General features: G+C 40.0%; 2 protein-coding genes across 2 annotated transcripts; both read right to left on the reverse strand.

Moving 5' to 3' along the window:
- Positions 1–15: 15 nt before the first annotated feature.
- LOC138964623 (GATOR1 complex protein NPRL2-like) lies at positions 16–19,797 on the reverse strand. Its single transcript, XM_070336628.1, has 11 exons — positions 19,672–19,797; positions 10,365–10,456; positions 7,961–8,129; positions 6,165–6,273; positions 5,334–5,470; positions 4,895–4,992; positions 4,025–4,061; positions 3,325–3,418; positions 1,906–2,023; positions 1,413–1,576; positions 16–917 (listed from the first exon to the last, which is right to left on the reverse strand). The coding sequence occupies exons 1-11, from the start codon at positions 19,732–19,734 to the stop codon at positions 850–852; spliced, it is 1,149 nt and encodes a 382-aa protein (XP_070192729.1). The 5' UTR covers positions 19,735–19,797; the 3' UTR covers positions 16–849.
- On the reverse strand, positions 11,462–19,414 carry LOC138964622 (BTB/POZ domain-containing protein KCTD9-like). Its single transcript, XM_070336627.1, has 2 exons — positions 18,371–19,414; positions 11,462–16,529 (listed from the first exon to the last, which is right to left on the reverse strand). The coding sequence occupies exons 1-2, from the start codon at positions 19,097–19,099 to the stop codon at positions 16,023–16,025; spliced, it is 1,236 nt and encodes a 411-aa protein (XP_070192728.1). The 5' UTR covers positions 19,100–19,414; the 3' UTR covers positions 11,462–16,022.
- Positions 19,798–19,985: the final 188 nt, after the last annotated feature.

Raw genomic sequence — 19,985 nt, forward strand, 5'->3', positions numbered from 1 at the left:
ACACACACAAACACACACAATTCCAGCATTTTTATTTTGTCCAGATATTAGTCAACTTTGGGTTTTCATGTCTCCTCGATCACTCTCGCTCCCTCTTCCTCTGTTGCTTATTTCTCTACCGTTTTCTTTTTTAACTTTGTTGACAAAACCACAAAATATTTTACAGTTTGTCATGCTGATAAAGATTGAAAAATCAAAAACCTTTGCATGAAAATCCTTGTAAACTTGCATACACACACACACACACACAAACACACACACACACATGCAGATACTTTCACACATACCTACTCATTATTGCAGACACCCTTACACACACACACACACACACACACACACACACACACACACACATACACACATGCATGCATACACATGAATCAACACACTTGCAATTGAGCACACATGCATAGTGCCTCACCATGTAAACTTCTGTTCCTGGTTGTTTTCAAAGCAGAAAACTTTGTTGATGATAGATGATATATGAAAATAACTCTGTCAAGAGTATGGGCTGTGGAAGACTTGCTCACCCTTGAAATACTAGAGCAAACAAACCCAGGTGACACTGTAGGCCAATCATTAGCGAGGGGCGTAGGCCAATGCAATAACTGGCGAGACACGCTCCTTTTTAGTGAAAGGCCTACAATGTCAAATGACTTTTTCTCTGTCTCAGTGTTTCCAGGGGAAGCAACTCTGACAATCCAAAAAAAACCAAGAGAATTATTTCCAGGATTTGTCCATTGCCACAGAAAACTCGTCAACCATTCCGCTTTTCACAAAATCAAGAGTTTTTCCTCAGGTTACTGATGCTGCTTGAATGTGATGATAACAATATACTTGTAGGAATAATCACTTCCAGCACACCACGCAGGTTGGGTCTTTTTCTATCAGCTCCTCAAGCTCCTGGTGACTCAAGCCTGGTGACAGAATTTGAAGAGAACAAAATTATTAGAACATGTATGCAATCAAGTACGTTTCTGTGTGATGAGAGTAATTTGCGCTATTACCTCTGCATATTTTTTGTACATGCTATCCTTTTTTTGCTTTTAACTCACCGTCTCCCATGTACGGATATATCCGTACCCACTTATATGGCTCTATCTGACAAGGTACGGATATATCCGCTCAGACTGTTAGCTTCAGTCGCTTCCTGTAACGTCCATCTAACGCCTGCATTCCAGAGTGTTGATACACAGTTACTACACAGTTACTACAATTCTGAGTGACCTGCTGCAGCACAGCTGGTCTCGGCTAAAAAAAAAAACTTGATCAACATAGGTGGGGTAGAAAGTGTTAACAAACAAACAAAATAATATTTTGTTAAATATTTCGTTCCCCTTGCCAGAATTCTTTCTTCAGACATAGCAAAATCAGCCTATGATTAGAACAGAACATTCCATCTAAATTCATACCTGTCTTGCAGGAGATTTCGTCGTAACTGTGGTTTCCGCCAAGCCACTTGCTGATAGGTAGCAGTCTAGGTGACAAGTCTATGGCACTCTCGTTGGGTAGCTTCACTGGGTACTTCTGCATGCGTCGTATCAAACCCTTCAGCACCCCAAACTGAATCAGCCGCCTGATACACACATACAAAAGATTCATGCGTTGCTCTTGTATTGAAGCTGTTGACCCAATTACTGATTACCCAAAATCTGAGAAAGCTGTGCCTAAAATGAAAAGGAGTCCCAAATGGAGACAAATTTAAAAACTTTACAAACAGAAAATGATAAAGTCTTAAAACTGAGTGTGAGTGTGTGTGTGTGTGTGTGTGTGTGTGTGTGTGTGTGTGTGTGTGTGTGTGTGTGTGTGAGTGAGAGAGAGAATTGTCAGTGTGTGTGAGTGCATGTGACATTGTGTGTTTGGGATAAAAGAAATTTTCATTGTACAACCTAAGTTTGCCCTTACTTTTCATCGATTTTGAGACTGTGGGGGTTGAACCTGGCACAGATGTCCTTGACCGTCGTCCCTGGGGTCAGGTTACAGTACAGCATGAACACGTCTCGGAAAGACGGCAGGCACTGCTCTGAAGAGTGAAACCAAGCTAAACATAACACATTAATTTCATGTACTCGTACAGAGAAACGTTCTTTCTTTCACAACATGGTGGTTTTTTTTACCCTGTCCTACCTTTTTCACGTGCAAGTGATTTGAAAATGTATTTTTGGAATGTGTACTTCAAAAGGAAGACAATCATATTGTGATGTCAGGATTTCGAAGATATAACCTTTATATTCCTGGACTGCGACAGTAACAAGACAAGTCGCGTAAGGCGAAATTACTACATTTAGTCAAGCTGTCGAACTCACAGAATGAAACTGAACGCACTGTATTTTTTCACCAAGACAGTACAGCTTCGTCAATCCCCGCATGAAGGAAATCGCTCACCTCCCACGTGGAAAACGTAGTGATATTGACACGCCAGATTAGCGCGGTAGCGTATTGTGCTAAGCAGGAAAGCGCGCTTTTCTGTATTCTTGTTAACTTTCTGAGCTTGTTTTGAATACAACCTATCATATCTATATGTTTTTGGAATCAGGAAATGATAAAGAATAAGATGAAATCATTTTTGGATCGATTTCTTACATTTTAATCGGAAGACTAATTAATCTATTTTCGTTATTTGTGATCACATTTTAAGAGTAAACATGACATATGTATATATTTTTTAATTCAGAATGTGATGAAGAATACGATGCAATCAATTTTAAATCTGTTTGCGAAAAATCGATTTTAATGACAACTTTAATGAGCAAACTCATTAATTAAATTTTAAGCCTCCAAGCTGAAATGCAATACCAAAGTCCGGGCTTCGTCGAAGATTACTTGACCAAAATTTCAACCAGTTTGGTTGAAAAATGAGAGCGTGACAGTGCCGCCTCAACTTTCACGATATGACGTCATCAAAGACATCTATCAAAAAAATGAAAAAAACGTCTGGAGATACCATACTCAGGATCTCTCATGTCAAGTTTCATGAAGATCCATCCAGTAGTTTTCTCTGAATCGCTCTACACACACACACACACATACACCACGACCCTCGCCTCGATTCCCCCCTCTACGTTAAAACATTTAGTCAAAACTTGACTAAATGTAAAAAGCAAAAGCTATACAACTCACCTTCGCATGAAGTAATTTGACACTTTTTGGTGGCCAGCCGTCCATACAGACGCTGCTCATTTGATTACTCAGGTGAGCGAATAAAAATGAAAACACATTTTTCTACAACAAAAGCAGTCTTTCACACCCACCAGTTTTGTATCTTTTAACATGCCCTCAATATCCGCTTGCTTTCATATTTCTGGTAGCCATGGTAACACTAACCATTCCTCGCAACATAGCGAACACACTCCTGCTGTAGATCTTTACTTGCAAACAGTTTATGGACGTCTGGTGTACACGTGTAGACATTGCAGTACTGAAACATAAAAAGACACACTCACATACATGTACAAGCATTTTACACTGTATTCTCATGATATTTCTATAAAACACCTAAAAATTATTGTGTTAAAAAATAAAAATAAAAATAAACAAAGATAAAACTTATAATAAAAGACCACTGCTCAAACACATCGAATGTTTAACAAATCAGTATTCACACCCAGACACAAACACACACACACACACACAAACAAACATGCACACTTTCTCTCCCTCCCTGCCTCCCTCTCTCCCTCCCTGCCTCCCTCTCTCTCTCCTCTCTCTCTGTGTCTGTCTGACTCTGTGTCTGTCTGACTCTCTGTCTGTGTCTGTCTCTCTCTCCCCCTCTCTCTCTCTCCCCCCTCTCTCCCCCTCTCTCTCTCTCTCTCTGTGTCTCTGTCTCTCTGTCTGTCTCTCTCTCTCTCTCTCTCTGTCAGTCTGTCTGTCTGTCTCTCTCTATGTTTCTCTGTCTCTCTGTCTCTGTCTCTCTCTCTCTCTCTCTCTCTCTCTCTCTCTCTCTTTCCCTAACAATAAAACACACACATTACCAACACATCCATACTTTTTTCTAAAACATAACATAAACTTATTAAACACTTACTTGAAAAACTGACACCATTTTCACAACATTGAAATACCTGAAAATGACCACACACAAAATCTAGTCAACACAAGAAAGCAACATGTAAGTTATCTGTCAAAAGACTTCAGCTATATTATATACACTCAATGTACTGTATATGTCAGCACTTGAAAAGCAGAACATTGCAGAGACACAGGTTAATGTGTGTGTGTGTGTGTGTGTGTGTGCGTGTGTGTGGCTGTGCATGTGTGTGGCTATGTGTGTGTGTGGCTGTGTGTGTGCATGTGTGTGTGTGTGTGGCTGTGTGTGTGTGTTCACGCAAGTATGTGTATGTTTTTCATCTCATTTCTAAAGAATTTTAAACACAGTGTGCATAAATATACAAACATGATATCAATCCCTAAGGTTCTGTGCTCTCACATTTTGTTATTCACAACACCTGTAAAATTACCTCTATTTTTGAACTCTGACCCCTCGCTTATAAGACCTCCTATTCTCGGACGTTTCAAATGGAAAAAGCACTGTGCCAGTACAGTCTTCTTCTTCTTCGTTCATGGGCTTAGACTCCCACGTTCACTCATGTTTTTAGCACGAGTGGATTTTTACGTGTATGACCGTTTTTACCCCCCATTCAGGCAGCCATACGCCGATTGCCAGTACAGTGGAACCCCCCTTTTAAGACCCCCCAATGTAAGACTCCCCCCTTTTTTAGACCTTGATTTTTCAGATTGTCTGTTCATAACTTCTGTACATTTACCTCCATTTTAAGACTCCATCCTGTTTAAGACCGGATTTTCTTGGATTTTTGGAGGTCGTAAATGGGGGATCCTCTGTAGTAAATCCCGACCAAGTAACAACATTTCAGATACTTTAGTCATTTTGACTCACAGCAAATTCTGCAGACATGCTTTGACTAAGTTGATGTCCACATCAGCTTCAGCGGCAATCTTCACCACGTGCGACGTCCCATCCACATGATGCAGAATCTGTCAACAAAGACACTGTGGTTGGAACATGTGTAGGAAAGGGGAAGGGGACATTTTCACAAAACCATATTATCCATGCCTAGCTCGAGAATGGAAAGGATTAAAAACAGACATTCAAGACAGAGAGATACAATCAGACAACGGTCAGATCGAAAGCCCTAGACATCAACAAAGTGTACAGCATGACGATCACAATGATGCACCTATAAACACACAAACACACACACACACACACACAAACACACACACACACAAACACACACACACAAACACAAACATGCACACACACACACACACACACACACACACACACACACAAACACACACTAATTAAGGCAGACCTGTTGTGTAGTAAGATCCCAGGGATGATGTGCTATCTCATTTCGCGAAGCAACAAGTATGGGGACATCATGATCCTGAACGTTCACATGTTGACCTTCCTCAGGTGTGACCTTCAGGTGTACTGTACACGAGTCACCTGGAAAACACACACACATTGTTACCCTCTGAAGCTCACAAAGAGCATAAATAAGAATGTAGGTGATATTGAATACGACTCATTTATCCAGTGTGATTGAATTTTCTATGTTTTTTGGTTTTGTAGCTGGCTGGTAGCGGCACACAAAGTCAAAGAACAATTCTACAAACACATAGAGAAACACAAGCAAACGAGTCCCTCTATTCTTTCTGTCAATGTGTGCCGTAGAAAAGTTTTGAAAAGCCTGTATGACACTGAGCCTGAGCAAGACAGCATTTTTTTCAAGACATTTGAGAAACTGCAGTGCTTCTGATATTAGAGTTATGCAGCCGCTGACACTTGAATGGCACAATCAATGTGGATAATCTCCACAGTAAACAGGGCCATGCAGTTTGTAACAATTCTCAGGATGCTAAGATTCAGTCTTAAAATAGACACAAAATAAACCTCAAGTGAGTTATGTATCTCAAAACCAAGGTACTACACATTGACAGCGGTAATAGCTCTTTCATGCTTATGATGATTCCTATTGCAAAACCACAAAGGTTAAGCTCTGCGTACAGTGGAACCTCCCTTTTAAGACCTTGTTTTTTTTTTCAGATGTGCTGTTCATAATCTCTGTTAATTTACCTCCTTTTTAAGACCTGATTTTCTTAGATTTTGGAGGTCTTAAAAGGGGTTCCACTGTACTTACCCATGGGTAGACTGCAGACTCCATCCCTGTTAAGATCGTCTCGCACTCTCTCCAGGAACTGCTGTATGTGTGGCTCCTTGTCCTTGTTGGAGAGGAACTGACTCTCCATCTGAACACATCAACAACTGAATATCGATGTCGTCCTGGAATTTTGGTGTAACTTTGATTTTTATGTTTTTGTGCTTTAGTTAATCTTTCTCAATGAGAAATATTCTCTTTAATACGATTGACAATACATGAATTAACATTCTTTTATCTTTTTATCAATACCAGGAACAAATATAAACACCGTGTTTCATTATAAGAAAGAATCAGTTTTGTCTTTCTGCTTAAAATTTGTTACAGCAAAATTCTACAACGACGTCGATATGGAGAAATTGACTGTTTTGCCACATTTTGATAAAGCAATCCCTAATAAGGAACGATGATTGAGTGATACAACAGAAGGGTCTTTCTCAACATCACTTTAAACCTCACAACTCTGGATTCAACTACAATCACACCTGCCTCAACAACCACTTTTTATATTTAGTCAAGTTTTGACTAAATGTTTTAACATAGATGGGGAATCGAGACGAGGGTCGTGGTGTATGTGTGTGTGTGTGTATGTATGTGTGTGTGTGTGTGTGTGTGTGTATACATCGATTCAGAGAAAACTAATGGACCGATTTTCATGACATTTCACATGAGAGTTCCTGGGTATAATATCCCCAGACGTATTTTTCATTATTTCGATAAATGTCTTTGATGACGCTATATCCGCCTTTTTGTGAAAGTTGAGGCCACACTGTCACGCCCTCATTTTTCCATCAAATTATTAAAATTTTGATCAAGCAATTTTCGACGAAGTCCGGACTATGGGATTGAATTTCAGCTCGGCAGCGTAAAAATTAGTTGATTAGTTTGCTCATTAAAGTTGTCATTAAAATCAAATTTTCACTAACCGATTTTAAAATTATTGCATCAAATTCCTCAATTTCTCCTGATTTCAAAAACATATACATATGTCATGTTTACTATAAAAATGTCCTCAATTTTAAAGAAAATAAGAAATAAGAAATTAAGAACTGCGTTCGCGCGCTACACGGACACGAAAGTGACCAGTCTTGGTTTTTCGGTGTGGTTAGTCGAGACCATCTTATTATAGTCTCGGCGATGACTGTTGGTGTTAATCCGTTCCTTTCATGCCGACAGCTTGACTAAATGTTTTTATATCGCTTCATGTGACTTGTTAATAGTGACCACCTGCCCACAACGACCATAAAGGATCCCCGACAAATTTTATTCCATATAATTCACCTTATGATAGCAACCACCTCTTTCTTAATTGCGATCACTTCTGGTCAGTCCCTTGGGTGGTCATTATGGGTAGGTCCTTTCAAGCTAGTCACATCGATTAATTAATCAAAGGTTGTATGTATGAGGCTGGGATAGGGGCGAGTGATTAAGAATGAGAGAGAGAGAGGGGGGGGGAGGGGGGGAAGGGGGGGGGGGAAGGGGGGGGAAGGGGGGGGGAAGGGGGGGGAAGGGGGGGGGGGGGGCCTTGCAATGTGTAGTTTGTTCATTTTTGTGTACCTCTATTTTGAAAAGGAAAAGGTAGCACCTGACATGGCAATGTAAACAGAGAAGAAATTTGGTAAAATAAACATTATTTGAAAAATATGCCAACTTTCAAAATCCAATATCGAAGAATGTTCTTCTGATTATAAGCACAAATCCAAAACTACTTAAGTCAAGTACATTGTTATACAAAATGCACAAGCACACTGCTGAAGAAGTAAGCTCTGATTTGTTACCTCTAGCTGCACCATGTAGGCAGCTAGCTTTTTAACAATGGGCCCATAGGTTGCAGTGTTGATGTCTTTGTCAAAGACGAAGCTAACGTTGAAGATGAGTGCATTTCGTTTGTACTTTGTGTTGTCAATAACCACAGGGCATCCCACAAATTTCTTGCCAAATGCAGTTCTGCAAAATGAACAAATCAAACAAATTAAAAGTGAACAACATTTTCAGTATATCCGCAAAGTACAACCAAGATCCAGCAAATGAGATATATATATATTTATCCTACATACGTGAGAGAGACGCTCGTGAGATAATAATCGTTCAAATCACATGTGTGTATATCATGTAAATGAGGTCATGTCAAGCAAGTCTAGCAGGGTCCAGTGTTTTCCACTGCTTATGATGCCAAAGTCACCGAGACAAACGTCATTATAAAGAAAAAAAAATTGCGCTCGCTAATTAGTATTACCCTCCATGAATTTTTAGAAGTAACACGTCACACCACACTTTCAGAGTGACGTTTCTTTGCTTTGACGTAATAGATTGCACGAGACTTTAGAAGAGATCGAGGTTCCAAAACAAGCGTCTTCAATTTAGCTGCCTCGACTGCAGGACATTTTAACTCATAACTCATAACTCATAACTCATAACATTTTATTGATCCAACAAAGGAAATTAAATTGGTCATCAGCACATATAGGTCATTAATTAATAATTATAAAAGAATAAGAGAAGAAAATTCATAAAACCCATGATAAAAAATACCCTTTTTTCTTGCACACCTGACACACCGACACACCAATACACATGCATACATACCTACATACATACCTACCTACCTACATACATACATACATACATACATACATACATACATACATACATACATACATTCCATGTTAAAGTGTAGTTAAGAACATCACAGTAATTATATCATTGTTTGGATTAACAGATAAGTTTTTATGTAAATGATGATAACAACAATCCATAATTAACGCTATTGCACTACCAAAGAAGAGACCAACCAAACACATAAAACCAATAACAGTAATCATCATCAGTTATCACAGGTATCACAGTAGATTAGCCATCAGGTAGTTAGACTCAATTGGGCAAAATATAGTGTCAACACCATCACAACAAAGCTAGAGCTCATTTTCACAGCACTAGTTATGATCAAAGGTCAAACAGTCATCAAATCATATTAAATCTATCACTAAGAGGTACATTTAAAAGGCATCACTGATAGTCTGTGGCCAGGACAATGGCTCGGTTGCTGTTAAAATATCTCACAGCTGCAGGAAGAAAAGAACGCCGAAAACGCTCCGTTCGACACCTAGGCATGAGAAACCGAGCGTTCCGTGTGATGCGGAGATCCATCAGTGCGTCGTGGAGGGGATGCCCTGGGTCGAACAGAATAGCTCTGGACTTACTGGCAAGCCTTCTTTCGACAAAGACTTCAAGGGTGTCAAGGCTCTGGCCTACAGTAGAACTCGCTTTCCTTATCAGCCTGTTCAGCCTGCCAGTGTCCCTTGCAGTGGCATTCCCTCCCCAACACACTGATGCAAACACCATCACACTGCACACCATACTCTGATAAAACATGTACAGCATCTTGTTACACACATGAAATGATCTCAGCTTGCGCAGGAAAAACAATCTTGACTGCGTCTTCTTAAAAACAGCATCAACATGATTAAACCAGCTTAGCTTGTTATCTAGAACTACACCTAAATATTTTCAGTAAAATACACATAAGTACAGTATGTAGGATAAACAGAATACTACATGGCTTGCTGTATTATACCAGATTTACACTCGTTGCTTTTTGAAATAGTGAACAGCTCGCTTTCGCTCGCAGTTCAATATTTTTAAAAAAACTCGTGTAAATCTGGTACGACACAGCAAGCCATGTTGTATTCTCTCTCTCTCTATATATATATATAACAAAATCAAGGAAAATATATATATATACTGAGAGAGAGAGAGAGAGAGAGAGAGAGAGAGAGAGAGAGAGAGAGAGAGAGAGAGAGAGAGAGAGAGAGAGAGAGAGAGAGAGAGAGAGAGAGAGAGAGAGAGAGAGAGAGAGAGAGAGAGAGTCAAAGTAATACCCATTATTTCATGAAAAGAAAGTTTCCCTGCTGCATAAAAATCAATTCAGTAATAAATAAAAAAAATGCCACAATTTTTTGACAGTATACAAATTAAATATTGACACCACACACACTCGCGCACACACACACACACGCGTGTGCACGCATGCACACACACACATACATCAACACACTTGCAATTGCGCACACATGCACACCTAACCATGCAACCTTGTTTCTTTGGTTGTTTTCAAAGCAGAAAACAGTACATTATCTGCTGTTATGAAATAAAGACTTGGCAAATAAACCTCTGACTACTTACACAGTAATCAATCGTCCCTCCAGCTCTCTCTTTGTAATGATGAAGTTCTGGATGGCATCAAACGACTCTTTGGACAAAAAGTCATCTGGGGTCTGTAGAAAAAAAAACCTAACATTATTGACACTATAGTCATCCTATTAGGTAATATAAATTAGTGCAGATGGCTCCCAGTTGTGGGTTTATATGTAACATTTAAAAGGTGTACCTACTACAAAGTCAGTAGCAGGTTCTGATGAAGAAAACAACTATAAATGATTTAAATATAATGGACAGACAGAAAACAACTGAATCTGGATTTTGTGCAAACTTTTCTGGTATACTGTTTATATACAAACCATTGTAAAAAAATTAAATATACGACGCTTGTTGCTAGCACTCAAATGGGTATTTCATGGTGGCGAGACCAGCTCCATTTTGAGAGTTGAGTGAAGAAAGAGCCTTTCCTGGGGGCTGTTCTCGGCAAGGAAGGAATTGGTGAGAATTAGGCATAGCACCTCACTGGAGATGATCGTGCAATCCCATTGGCTGTTGCCCCTCATCCCCCCCCCTTTTTTTTTATAAGAACCAGTTTTATTTCAACTTTTGTCAATTTAGCACGAAATTGTTGCATAGACTCTGGCCTGCTTGCCTCACTTAGCATAGGCAACCTTGCTGTGCCACTCAACTAGTATGAAAAAATGTCATGCAGGGCTCCAGGATTCTACCCGATTTGTTTGAACTTGGATTTTTAAAAGCTGTCTAATTGCAAGGGCTCGGTAGCTCAATTTGTGATTCACGGTTCACTGGTTCCAATCAGAACCGGGGCGGACACTTGTCAAATTTATCAAAGCCACTCGATATGCATGGCGATAGATATTATTAGTTATCGTTAGATTTGACTGTGATATCAACATTTATCAGTCTGAATGTCGAGAAAGCTGAAATCATATCAGATCGAGGCGTAGTTGACCAATGCATGTTTTGTCATGTGATCAGTAAAAATGCGATAAGACTTGATATATGCACACACACCCACCCATGAACACACCCACATGTATACACATATATACACACATCTACACACACTCACACACACATACACAAGCACACAAAATAAGTTATACTCTTCAGGAAATTTATTAATAGTGGAGAGCAGCCACAATAGATGTCAAAATGGCACACAAAATACATGTACAGCAACCATCAATAACAATGACGTACATGTTATTGCATCTGCTACCAACGGTTCTACATGTTCTTGATTCAAAGACCATAAAATACAAATATTGTAGAGACTACAACAATTACTGTGCACCTGTACTTCCTTTTAACTGTAGGATAGTGTGTACTTTATCAAAAGAGTTGCTGGTGATAGTATCAGATCAAAACCGACAATGAAATTGATAAAACTTAGAGGTAGAAAGGGTTTGTTGCAGTGTGCAACACAAGACTCAAAGGTAGATTCCTTGTGTAAGTGACCGTGGTCACCACCACAGGCCTGTCCAGTTTTTCACAGGCACATAATAAGGGCATCCCTCAACTTTAACACTTTCGCGACGGGACACTGATAAATCAGTACCAGCGCTGACACGCCCATGGACGGGACGCGCATTTTTCAGTACCAGCCATAGAGGGTACACGACTCGTGATTGCTTCCCGGTTTTTGAAGCTTGCAAATAAATTGAGTTGTTTCCCTTGATACACTTGGCGTCCCCTTCTGCCATTTGCAAATCCGCCTGATTTGTGTGCGTTTTTGAGGAAAAAAAATGAATCAAAGGCGAGCCTTGTCTCGGGAGGAGATTCTCCGGATGTTGGACCTATAGGATCCCGTAGAGCATGATTCGGACGTATCGTTTTCGCCTCACGAAAGCGATACAAGCAGTGAAAGTGAGGAAGAAACAGTCCCGTTGTTGCTAGTACGAGTCGGCAAACTACACGTGGTAGGCGGTGATACTGCTAGACGAACATGTATCTCGGAATCGTGCAGGAGCTATGGGGGCGTGGCAGCACTGATAACAATGGATGGCTGGAGCCTTCAAATCCTTTTGGAATTGTTCATAGGTGTACAGTTGGTACTTTGTTGTGAAAATGTGACTTATATTCAATATGGATTACCTAGACATCATTTGGTGAGTGTTACAGTTTTGTTTCATTTGAGTCAGGATGCTGTGAGTGAATGCGTGATTTGCTTGTTTTTTTCTTTGTACTGTCTCCTTATTTCTGTGTACAATGTTAACAATATTTCAGCTAATTCATAGGTTTTACACCTTGTTTGGTTATAACATTATTTATAATACTTTCTGTTAAAAAATAACTTTTAAAAAAAGCAGTAGAAAATAAAACACACACAAAAAAACGTTAAAAAACACAAATTATCCCCCTTTCACCCCCCTTTGCTAAAACAAATCGCGTGACAAACTTATAAATAGCACGACTGAACTGGGCATCCATTTTTGAATTAGTACACAAAATTTGGTTTGTTTGTTTGTTTGTTTATTTGTTGCTTAACGTCCAGCCGACTACGCAGAGCCATATCAGGACAAGGAAGGGGGATGAAGGGGGCCACTTGTCAAGCGATTCCTGTTTACAAATGCACTAACCCATTACTTGTGTCCCAGCAGGCTTTAGTAAAACTAAATTAATACCTACTGGAAGATTACCAGTTTCCAGTATGTTAAAATAGGCTTAACCTATCTACTGCTGGACTTACATCAGAACACTAACAGATTAAACTATACATGAATCGCGAGACAAGCGGCAAGAGAAGAGATTTTTGGAAAAAATACAGGTGAATGAGCAAGAAGGCAGAAAAAAGAAAAGAATTCATGAAGAAAAAGAGAGCATGACAGGAAAGAGGAACCAAAAATCTACCTAACAGCAAACTAGAAAGCTCCTGCGGTTCCAAAAACAGGAGGGGCCTTTAATTTCATAACCGCAGTGCCCCACTGCGGGACACAAAATTTGGTGGTGATTGGACTTAATTCAAGCTTGCTAGACAGATTTCTTTACAGTTACTGATTTTTGGGAAGTTTCTTGGTGGCAAGCTTGGGCAGGCAGGACGTAAACGCCGTGGCAGTGCTAGTCACAATAGTGTTAACACATGTATCAAACTTTTTGTTGAATTCATTTTGGAACAACACCCTTTCTCAATCTGCTAAATTAATTCAGCAACGATTCCCCACTCTGCACAGAAAGCATGCTCTATTTTTTTTATTTTTGTCACACAGTGTAGGTGTCCAAATGAAAAGATGATTTTATTCCATGTAAAAGCTACATCTGTGATGGAAAACATGATGATTTTATTCCATGTAAAAGCTAGATCTGTGATGGAAAACATGATGATTTTATTCCATGTAAAAGCTAGATCTGTGATGGAAAACAAGATGATTTTATTCCATGTAAAAGCTAGATCTGTGATGGAAAACATGATCGTGTACACGCGAAGGATGGTAACTTTAAAATTTGCAAGCTTGACAGCAGATGTGTGTACCCTTTATAATCTCATGAACACTTTGTACAATGGTATGCAGGTTTTACTGATACTGTTGGCAATCTCAACAATCACATAATTACGAGAGACTCTACACTTGCACAACAGATCTATACAATACATGACGCTGCAGGCAGTGTAAGAAGTATGTTACAATTATCAGATTCAGACACTCAGGTAGTAAAATTAGTTGCTATACATTATGTCACTTATAATCATTGCTTCGATACATGAACCTCTGTCAGTCTCACGACATCTTGCACCTCTCTCTCTCAACATATAATTTCAAGTTCAGCGTAAAATAAATGCAATTTTAGTTTCATTGCACCCAAGAGTCACCAGGCAATAATACCAGTATCTTCTGCACCAGCATACACATGCATGAATACACAAGCACACTCACACCTAAGGTTTGGTACACACGCATGCATGGATATATACACACACACACTTTAACCAAATCAGATCCCACAAATACTCAGTCCATGTTGACAAGCCTTCTAATGTCAGTTGGTCAAAAGAGCAGACTGAAGTAATGCCACAGACAGGCACAAAAACATAATGTATTTTTCGGACTATAAATCATAATGCACTACCAATCTGCTGTCCCAATATACAGTTGAACACCCCCCCCCCCTCCCCCTTTTAAGACCTCCAAAAATCTGAGAAAATAAGAATTTAAAAAAGGAGGGATCCTTAAATTTGGGGTAAATGTAGATTTTTTAACAGAAAATCTGAAAAAGGAAAGTCTTTAAACTAAAGAAGAAGTCTTAATTTTTTAAACGTTCCACTGTGTTTGATGTCCAATATATTGGTTGATTATTGCAAGAAGAGTGGAGCAGGAAGGAACAGAGAGGTAAACAGAGCAAGCAAAAACAAATTAAAGTAGGGCCTTTTAGTCCGAAAATGACAGAACATGTCCATTGATACAAACACAGACCAATTCGAGTGTCCATCATTCACTCACTCACTTGTACATGAGTGACTTATAAGTTATTCTCTTTACCAGGAACAACATTAAATGCATGATTCAACACCCTAAAAGTGTTACATGTTCACCCCCCCTCCCCCACACACACACTCACATTTACAAATCCAAATGTAATAAATATGTCCAGCAAATACTGATTATCATTTCATTCCCCACAGAAAATAATGCAGTTTTGATCTTGTCCCCAATGTCCAAAAACAATATTTTCACACGGTAAAATAAACATTGTGAAGTTGAACATGACTAGCATTTTTTAAACATGAAACCAGAGAAAAAGGATTAATCACATGAGTAAATTTCCCCAAACAAGCTAGCCTTCATTTAAAAAAAAATATATATAAATATAAAAATATGAAGAAAATGCCCCTCTTCACAAAGAACAAAATGCAGAGTTTCATTTATTTTTTACATACATAGTAACATATCCAGTCTTAAAATAAAAATACAATACCATTACATACACAGCCTGGCATCGACGCTACCTGTTCTTTTCCAAAGCTAATATTTCTAAGTCACCCAGACAAGTTTCATTTTTTTCTTCTGCGTTCATGGGCTGAATCTCCCACATTCACTCATGTTTTTGCACGAGTGGGTTTTTATGTGCAAGGCTGTTTTTTAACCACCATTCAGGCAGCCATACGCCAATTTCCGGGAATGCATGCTTGGTATTTTTGTGTTTCTGTAGCGCAACAAACTCTGATTACAGGATCTTTTCCTTGCGCACTTAGTCCTGTGCTTGCCTGTATACACGAAGGGGGATAAGGCATTAACAGGTCTGCACACATAAGTTGACCTGGGAGATAAAAAAAAAAATCTCCACCCTGTACCCACCTGACGCGTTCAGGATTTGAACACTCAACCTTCCGCATGAGGGTGGCTTCTTATCCACTAGTCTTTTGCATCAACCACCTTCTTTTTCAAAGCTCTTTGTCATTTTTCCGAGAACAAATATAAGAATTTTCAGAACATGTATGTGACATTATTTGCATTGTAAAAATGTTAAACGTTGTTTCGTTAGTTTACGGCAGATATGTCACTTTTGAACAGGTTGTCAACAAGACATTTCTTGGTCTGTTTTAGTGTTTAGTCGTTGTCATATCTCATTAAGTCTTAATGCCACAATAAAGTTTGCATGTTTCACCTCCCCCCCCCCCTCCCCCACTTACTTTTACTGTCAGCTAAGATTGTTCTCAGACATCTACCTTACAGCCTGCGCCATATGGAGGGGATTCAACATGAGCTCAAAGGTAGCCCCTTTCAAGTTCGCACCACGCAAGTTAGCCTCTTGGAGGTCACAGCCTGAAAGGTCACAATTTTCAAGGTCAGCCCCAGCCAGAACAGCCCCTCTCAAATCACAGTTCTGCAGGTTAGCATTTTTCAAGTTCGCGACCCGCAAGTTGACACCGGCCATGTGACTTCCCTCAAGGTCGACATTCTTCATGAGAGCTCCCTCCATGTTCGCTCTGCTGCCTGCAGGATCCTCAAAGTTGCAGCCCCGCATGGATGCCCCCTCCATGTTGGCGCAAAGGACCTTGACCCCCAGAAGGTTTGCCGAGTCCAAGGTCGCATTACAGAGGTCAGAGCGCTCAAAGTTGCAGTAGGAAAGGTTGGCGCCAGACAGGTTGGCTTTGCGCAGGATGGCGTACTTGAAGTTGATGTAGCGGAGGTCCAGCTTGGACAGGTTGGCTCCCGTGAAGTTCACACCCTGCAACCGTGTGACATGTCTGAGTGAGCATAATCTTCTGCACAAATTAAGCTAAAAAGATAAATCTCCTTTCCACACACCCATAAACCCCCTCCCCTCTTTCTACCAACCTCTGCACTCAATATTTGTGTTGAATAGTTCAATACAGTGGAACCCCCTTTTTAAGACCCCTAATTTAAGACTCCTTCCATTTTAAGATCCTGTTTTCTCAGATTTTCGGTTCATAACATCAGTAAATTTACCCCCATTTTAAGATTCCATCCTTTTTAAGACCTGGTTTTCTGATTTTTGGAGGTCTTAAAAAGGGGGGTTCCACTGTTGCACAATGTTGAAAACTATAACCTTCCTATCCTATTCCACCTTCAGTTTTTGTAAACAAAAGTTAAAGATAGTGCTTCAAGGAACAACTGCGCATGAGATGTCTTGTATCATGCAGGACTGAACATTTTCTTGACCAAACTACTGCCTTCAGCATTTGTGTTCAACAGTCTAGAGTCAAAGATCATTTTCATTATCAATATAATTTTGATCGAAGCCCCAGGACTGAAGAATTTGTTGACCAACCTACCTTTACCATGCCATTTCTGCAAGCGTTTGCATTGAAAATAAGCATCAGGTGTGGTCGTCTGAAGTTATTTTTACTGCTCATTGTTCTTGTTGATGGAAATCTACAGATAAACTCATTAGTTATCTCAGCCCACTGGTCAGCGCTTTGAATAAGACCCAGAATGACCCTTGTACCTCTGTTCTTTTATCTATGCAACATTCACTGGACATTCTTAGTTGCTGCTCGTAAACAGTGAAAGCCAAGAAAATACGAGCTACAGGCCCTTGACCTGTTCACTGCAATCTACTGACATGATAGAAAATACAGCTGAACCAGCCCTGGCTACCACCTCTTGGTAACGACCAGCTGCTCACAACGACCGCCCCAAAGGATCCCTGACTTTTTTTCGCAACATAAATATAAAATTAACCTTTCCATAGAAAACACCTGTCTATAACATATTAACAACTACTTTCTGTCGGCCCCTTGGATGGTTATGCTATACAGGCGCGAATGTAGTGTATACATTGATGTACTTTCTCATTTTGAGCAGAATTTCTGGGTGAGTCTGTCATTGTTTTAAGTTATTTAACTCCTGCTTGATAAGAAAAGGTGTGACTTGTGTGCGTACAGGTCAGGTTGATAGATAATACTTTCAGGGTAGAATGTTCTGGTTGCATCTGCTATTGTTTTGAATGATTTGATTGATAAGACTGACAGAAAGATATGACTTCAGGTCAAGTTCAGGCTATAAGTGGTACAGACTAACAGAGGTCATGTTGATAAACTAACAAAACATTGAAACAGTTCTACTCTAGGGACGGGATGAAAACATATGGTCAGTCAAAGGCAGGAAACTCTGATTTCTTTCTTTAACGTCTTATACTTTCAGAGTATAGTTTATAGTTACTGGCTGCATATGTTGTTGTTATGACTGACCACATTGATACAACTAAAAGAAAGATTACTTGTGTACAGGTCAAGTTCAAGCTGAACAGAGGCCAGTGAATTTATGCACTACACTCAAGGGTAGAAAAGCACACTTTGAAAAGAAATTGGGATGTATAGTGCAAAAATGAGAAAAAAACACACCCAGTTAATAATGTATGACTCCTTAGCCCAACATGCTAATTAAAGTCCAAACACACACAAATCTAATATGCCCTGATAATAATAATTGCATGTGCATGATAATACACCACCGACGTCCCAAACCCTAACGCTAATTTGTCCTTGAGAGTTTGACAACTCTGTAAGTGTAACCATTATGATAAGCAAAAATGTAAGCCCATACCTGACATCTCAGTTCTTTGTTGGTGGGTGTCACCATCAAGGCCATGACAAGTTCACGCCGATTGATTGGTGTGGAATCGTCAGGCGGCTGTTCACGCTCGATCACGTCCTCCAGCTGTTCTATCAGCGAAGTCAGACCGAAGAACTTGGCCTCTTCCAGGACACCTTCAGGGTTCACTGACTTGTCCAGCACCAGCAGACCATGGCGTAAATAGTTGAGGATCGGCTCAAAGTACAGAGGACTACGATCGATGAGGTAGGCGCCAGTTTCGTCCACAGCACTCTGCCATTCCACGTCTCCATGCATGAACATGCGTGCTAGCATGCTGTCACCATCCGTCCGTGTGAGTGTGGTAACAGTAGTGGTGAAAAGTTTTCCACCCACATTCAAGTGAACCCATTCTGATTGATTACACACCTCCTGATGGCTGGAGTGAACAAGCGGCTCTTTGGTTTCACTCTCCTCCCGGTAAACCTTACCGCCGACTGCTTGTGCAAACGCCCATGAGCGCGGTCGGGCAAAAGGCTCACCACCACTAGCGTACAACACTTCGTCATCTCTAATCAGGTCTGCATCGTCAATGAGACCTCCAGTGGATGTGTACAATGCGGTAACATTGAAGTCTAGCTTTTCGCTCGCTTTTGATAGCAAGTCTGGAATGGAGCCGCCCACGGCAATCACTTTTCCCCCCTCTGTCCGACCACTCTTGAAAACTGTTGCGCGTTTCATCGTATAGGCAGGATGAGGACTGCCGATGGTCTCAAAGCCGCGAAGATGGAGATCGATCAGGAGCAAAAATGGTTCGCAAAATTAGATTTCCTCTTTCCGCACTTCTTTGATCGGTCATCTGCCTGCCTTCATATCTGTCGTAGATCTACAACTTTACTCTTCTGCGCGAGTTAAATGTACCCTAAATATACCTGCTTTATCATCTTCCCAAAATAGACGCACAAAGGTCAAGGGTAATAATACAAACAAAGTTAATGCTCCTGTTGAACGAAAACAAAGTAGCCATTTCCGTCTGCTACGCGAGTACGCGAGAATCTCGTTCATCACAAGAACATGAGATCGGACGGTTTCCGATCTGTGATTTTTTAAATTTTTTAAATGGAGAAATAAAATAAAAACCCTGCTCATTTTGCGATTAAGAAGAAAGACCAATGCTTCTGCAAAGTTTTGTTTCGAAAAATCGATTAAAACACAGACAAGGAGATACAAGACTGGAAACTCAAGTTCACGCAATCACTGAACATTTCTGTAACTCAAAGCATTCATGTAAAACTATTGGTCTTGGAACTCACCTGACAAGTTATTTTAGGTCCTGCTGTGGGGTGGAACTCACTGAATAAAATGCATTCGATCATTTTCTTTTGCTACAAAGCAAGCGAGCTGAAACTCAAACAACCATCAACAAAGATAACGGAAATGGGTCTATTTCCGGAACTTGTACTTTCGATTCTAACTTGTTCAGTCAAATACTTATTGCCGACATATTCTTCGAGTAAGTCTTATAGTTTAATATAATTATATTCACTACTATTAAAATCTAGAGTTTCGTTTAATATGTACACATATTGACACTTTTTTGGTAGCAGACGAACATTTTTGCAACACA

The sequence above is a fragment of the Littorina saxatilis genome, linkage group LG4 (assembly GCF_037325665.1).
Source record: "Littorina saxatilis isolate snail1 linkage group LG4, US_GU_Lsax_2.0, whole genome shotgun sequence".
Lineage (NCBI taxonomy): Eukaryota > Metazoa > Mollusca > Gastropoda > Littorinimorpha > Littorinidae > Littorina > Littorina saxatilis.

Excerpts from the sequence above, each read along its gene's own strand:
- LOC138964622 (XM_070336627.1), bottom strand. The coding sequence starts at position 19,099 with ATGAAACGCGCAACAGTTTTCAAGAGTGGTCGGACAGAGGGGGGAAAA. Across the intron at positions 16,530-18,370 it reads ACAAAGAACTGAGATGTCAG|GGTGTGAACTTCACGGGAGC; the intron begins GTATGGGCTTAC and ends ACACGGTTGCAG.
- LOC138964623 (XM_070336628.1), bottom strand. The coding sequence starts at position 19,734 with ATGATCGAATGCATTTTATTCAGTGAGTTCCACCCCACAGCAGGACCT. Across the intron at positions 5,471-6,164 it reads AGTCTGCAGTCTACCCATGG|GTGACTCGTGTACAGTACAC; the intron begins GTAAGTACAGTG and ends TGTGTTTTCCAG. Across the intron at positions 1,577-1,905 it reads AGTCTCAAAATCGATGAAAA|GCGGCTGATTCAGTTTGGGG; the intron begins GTAAGGGCAAAC and ends TGTGTGTATCAG.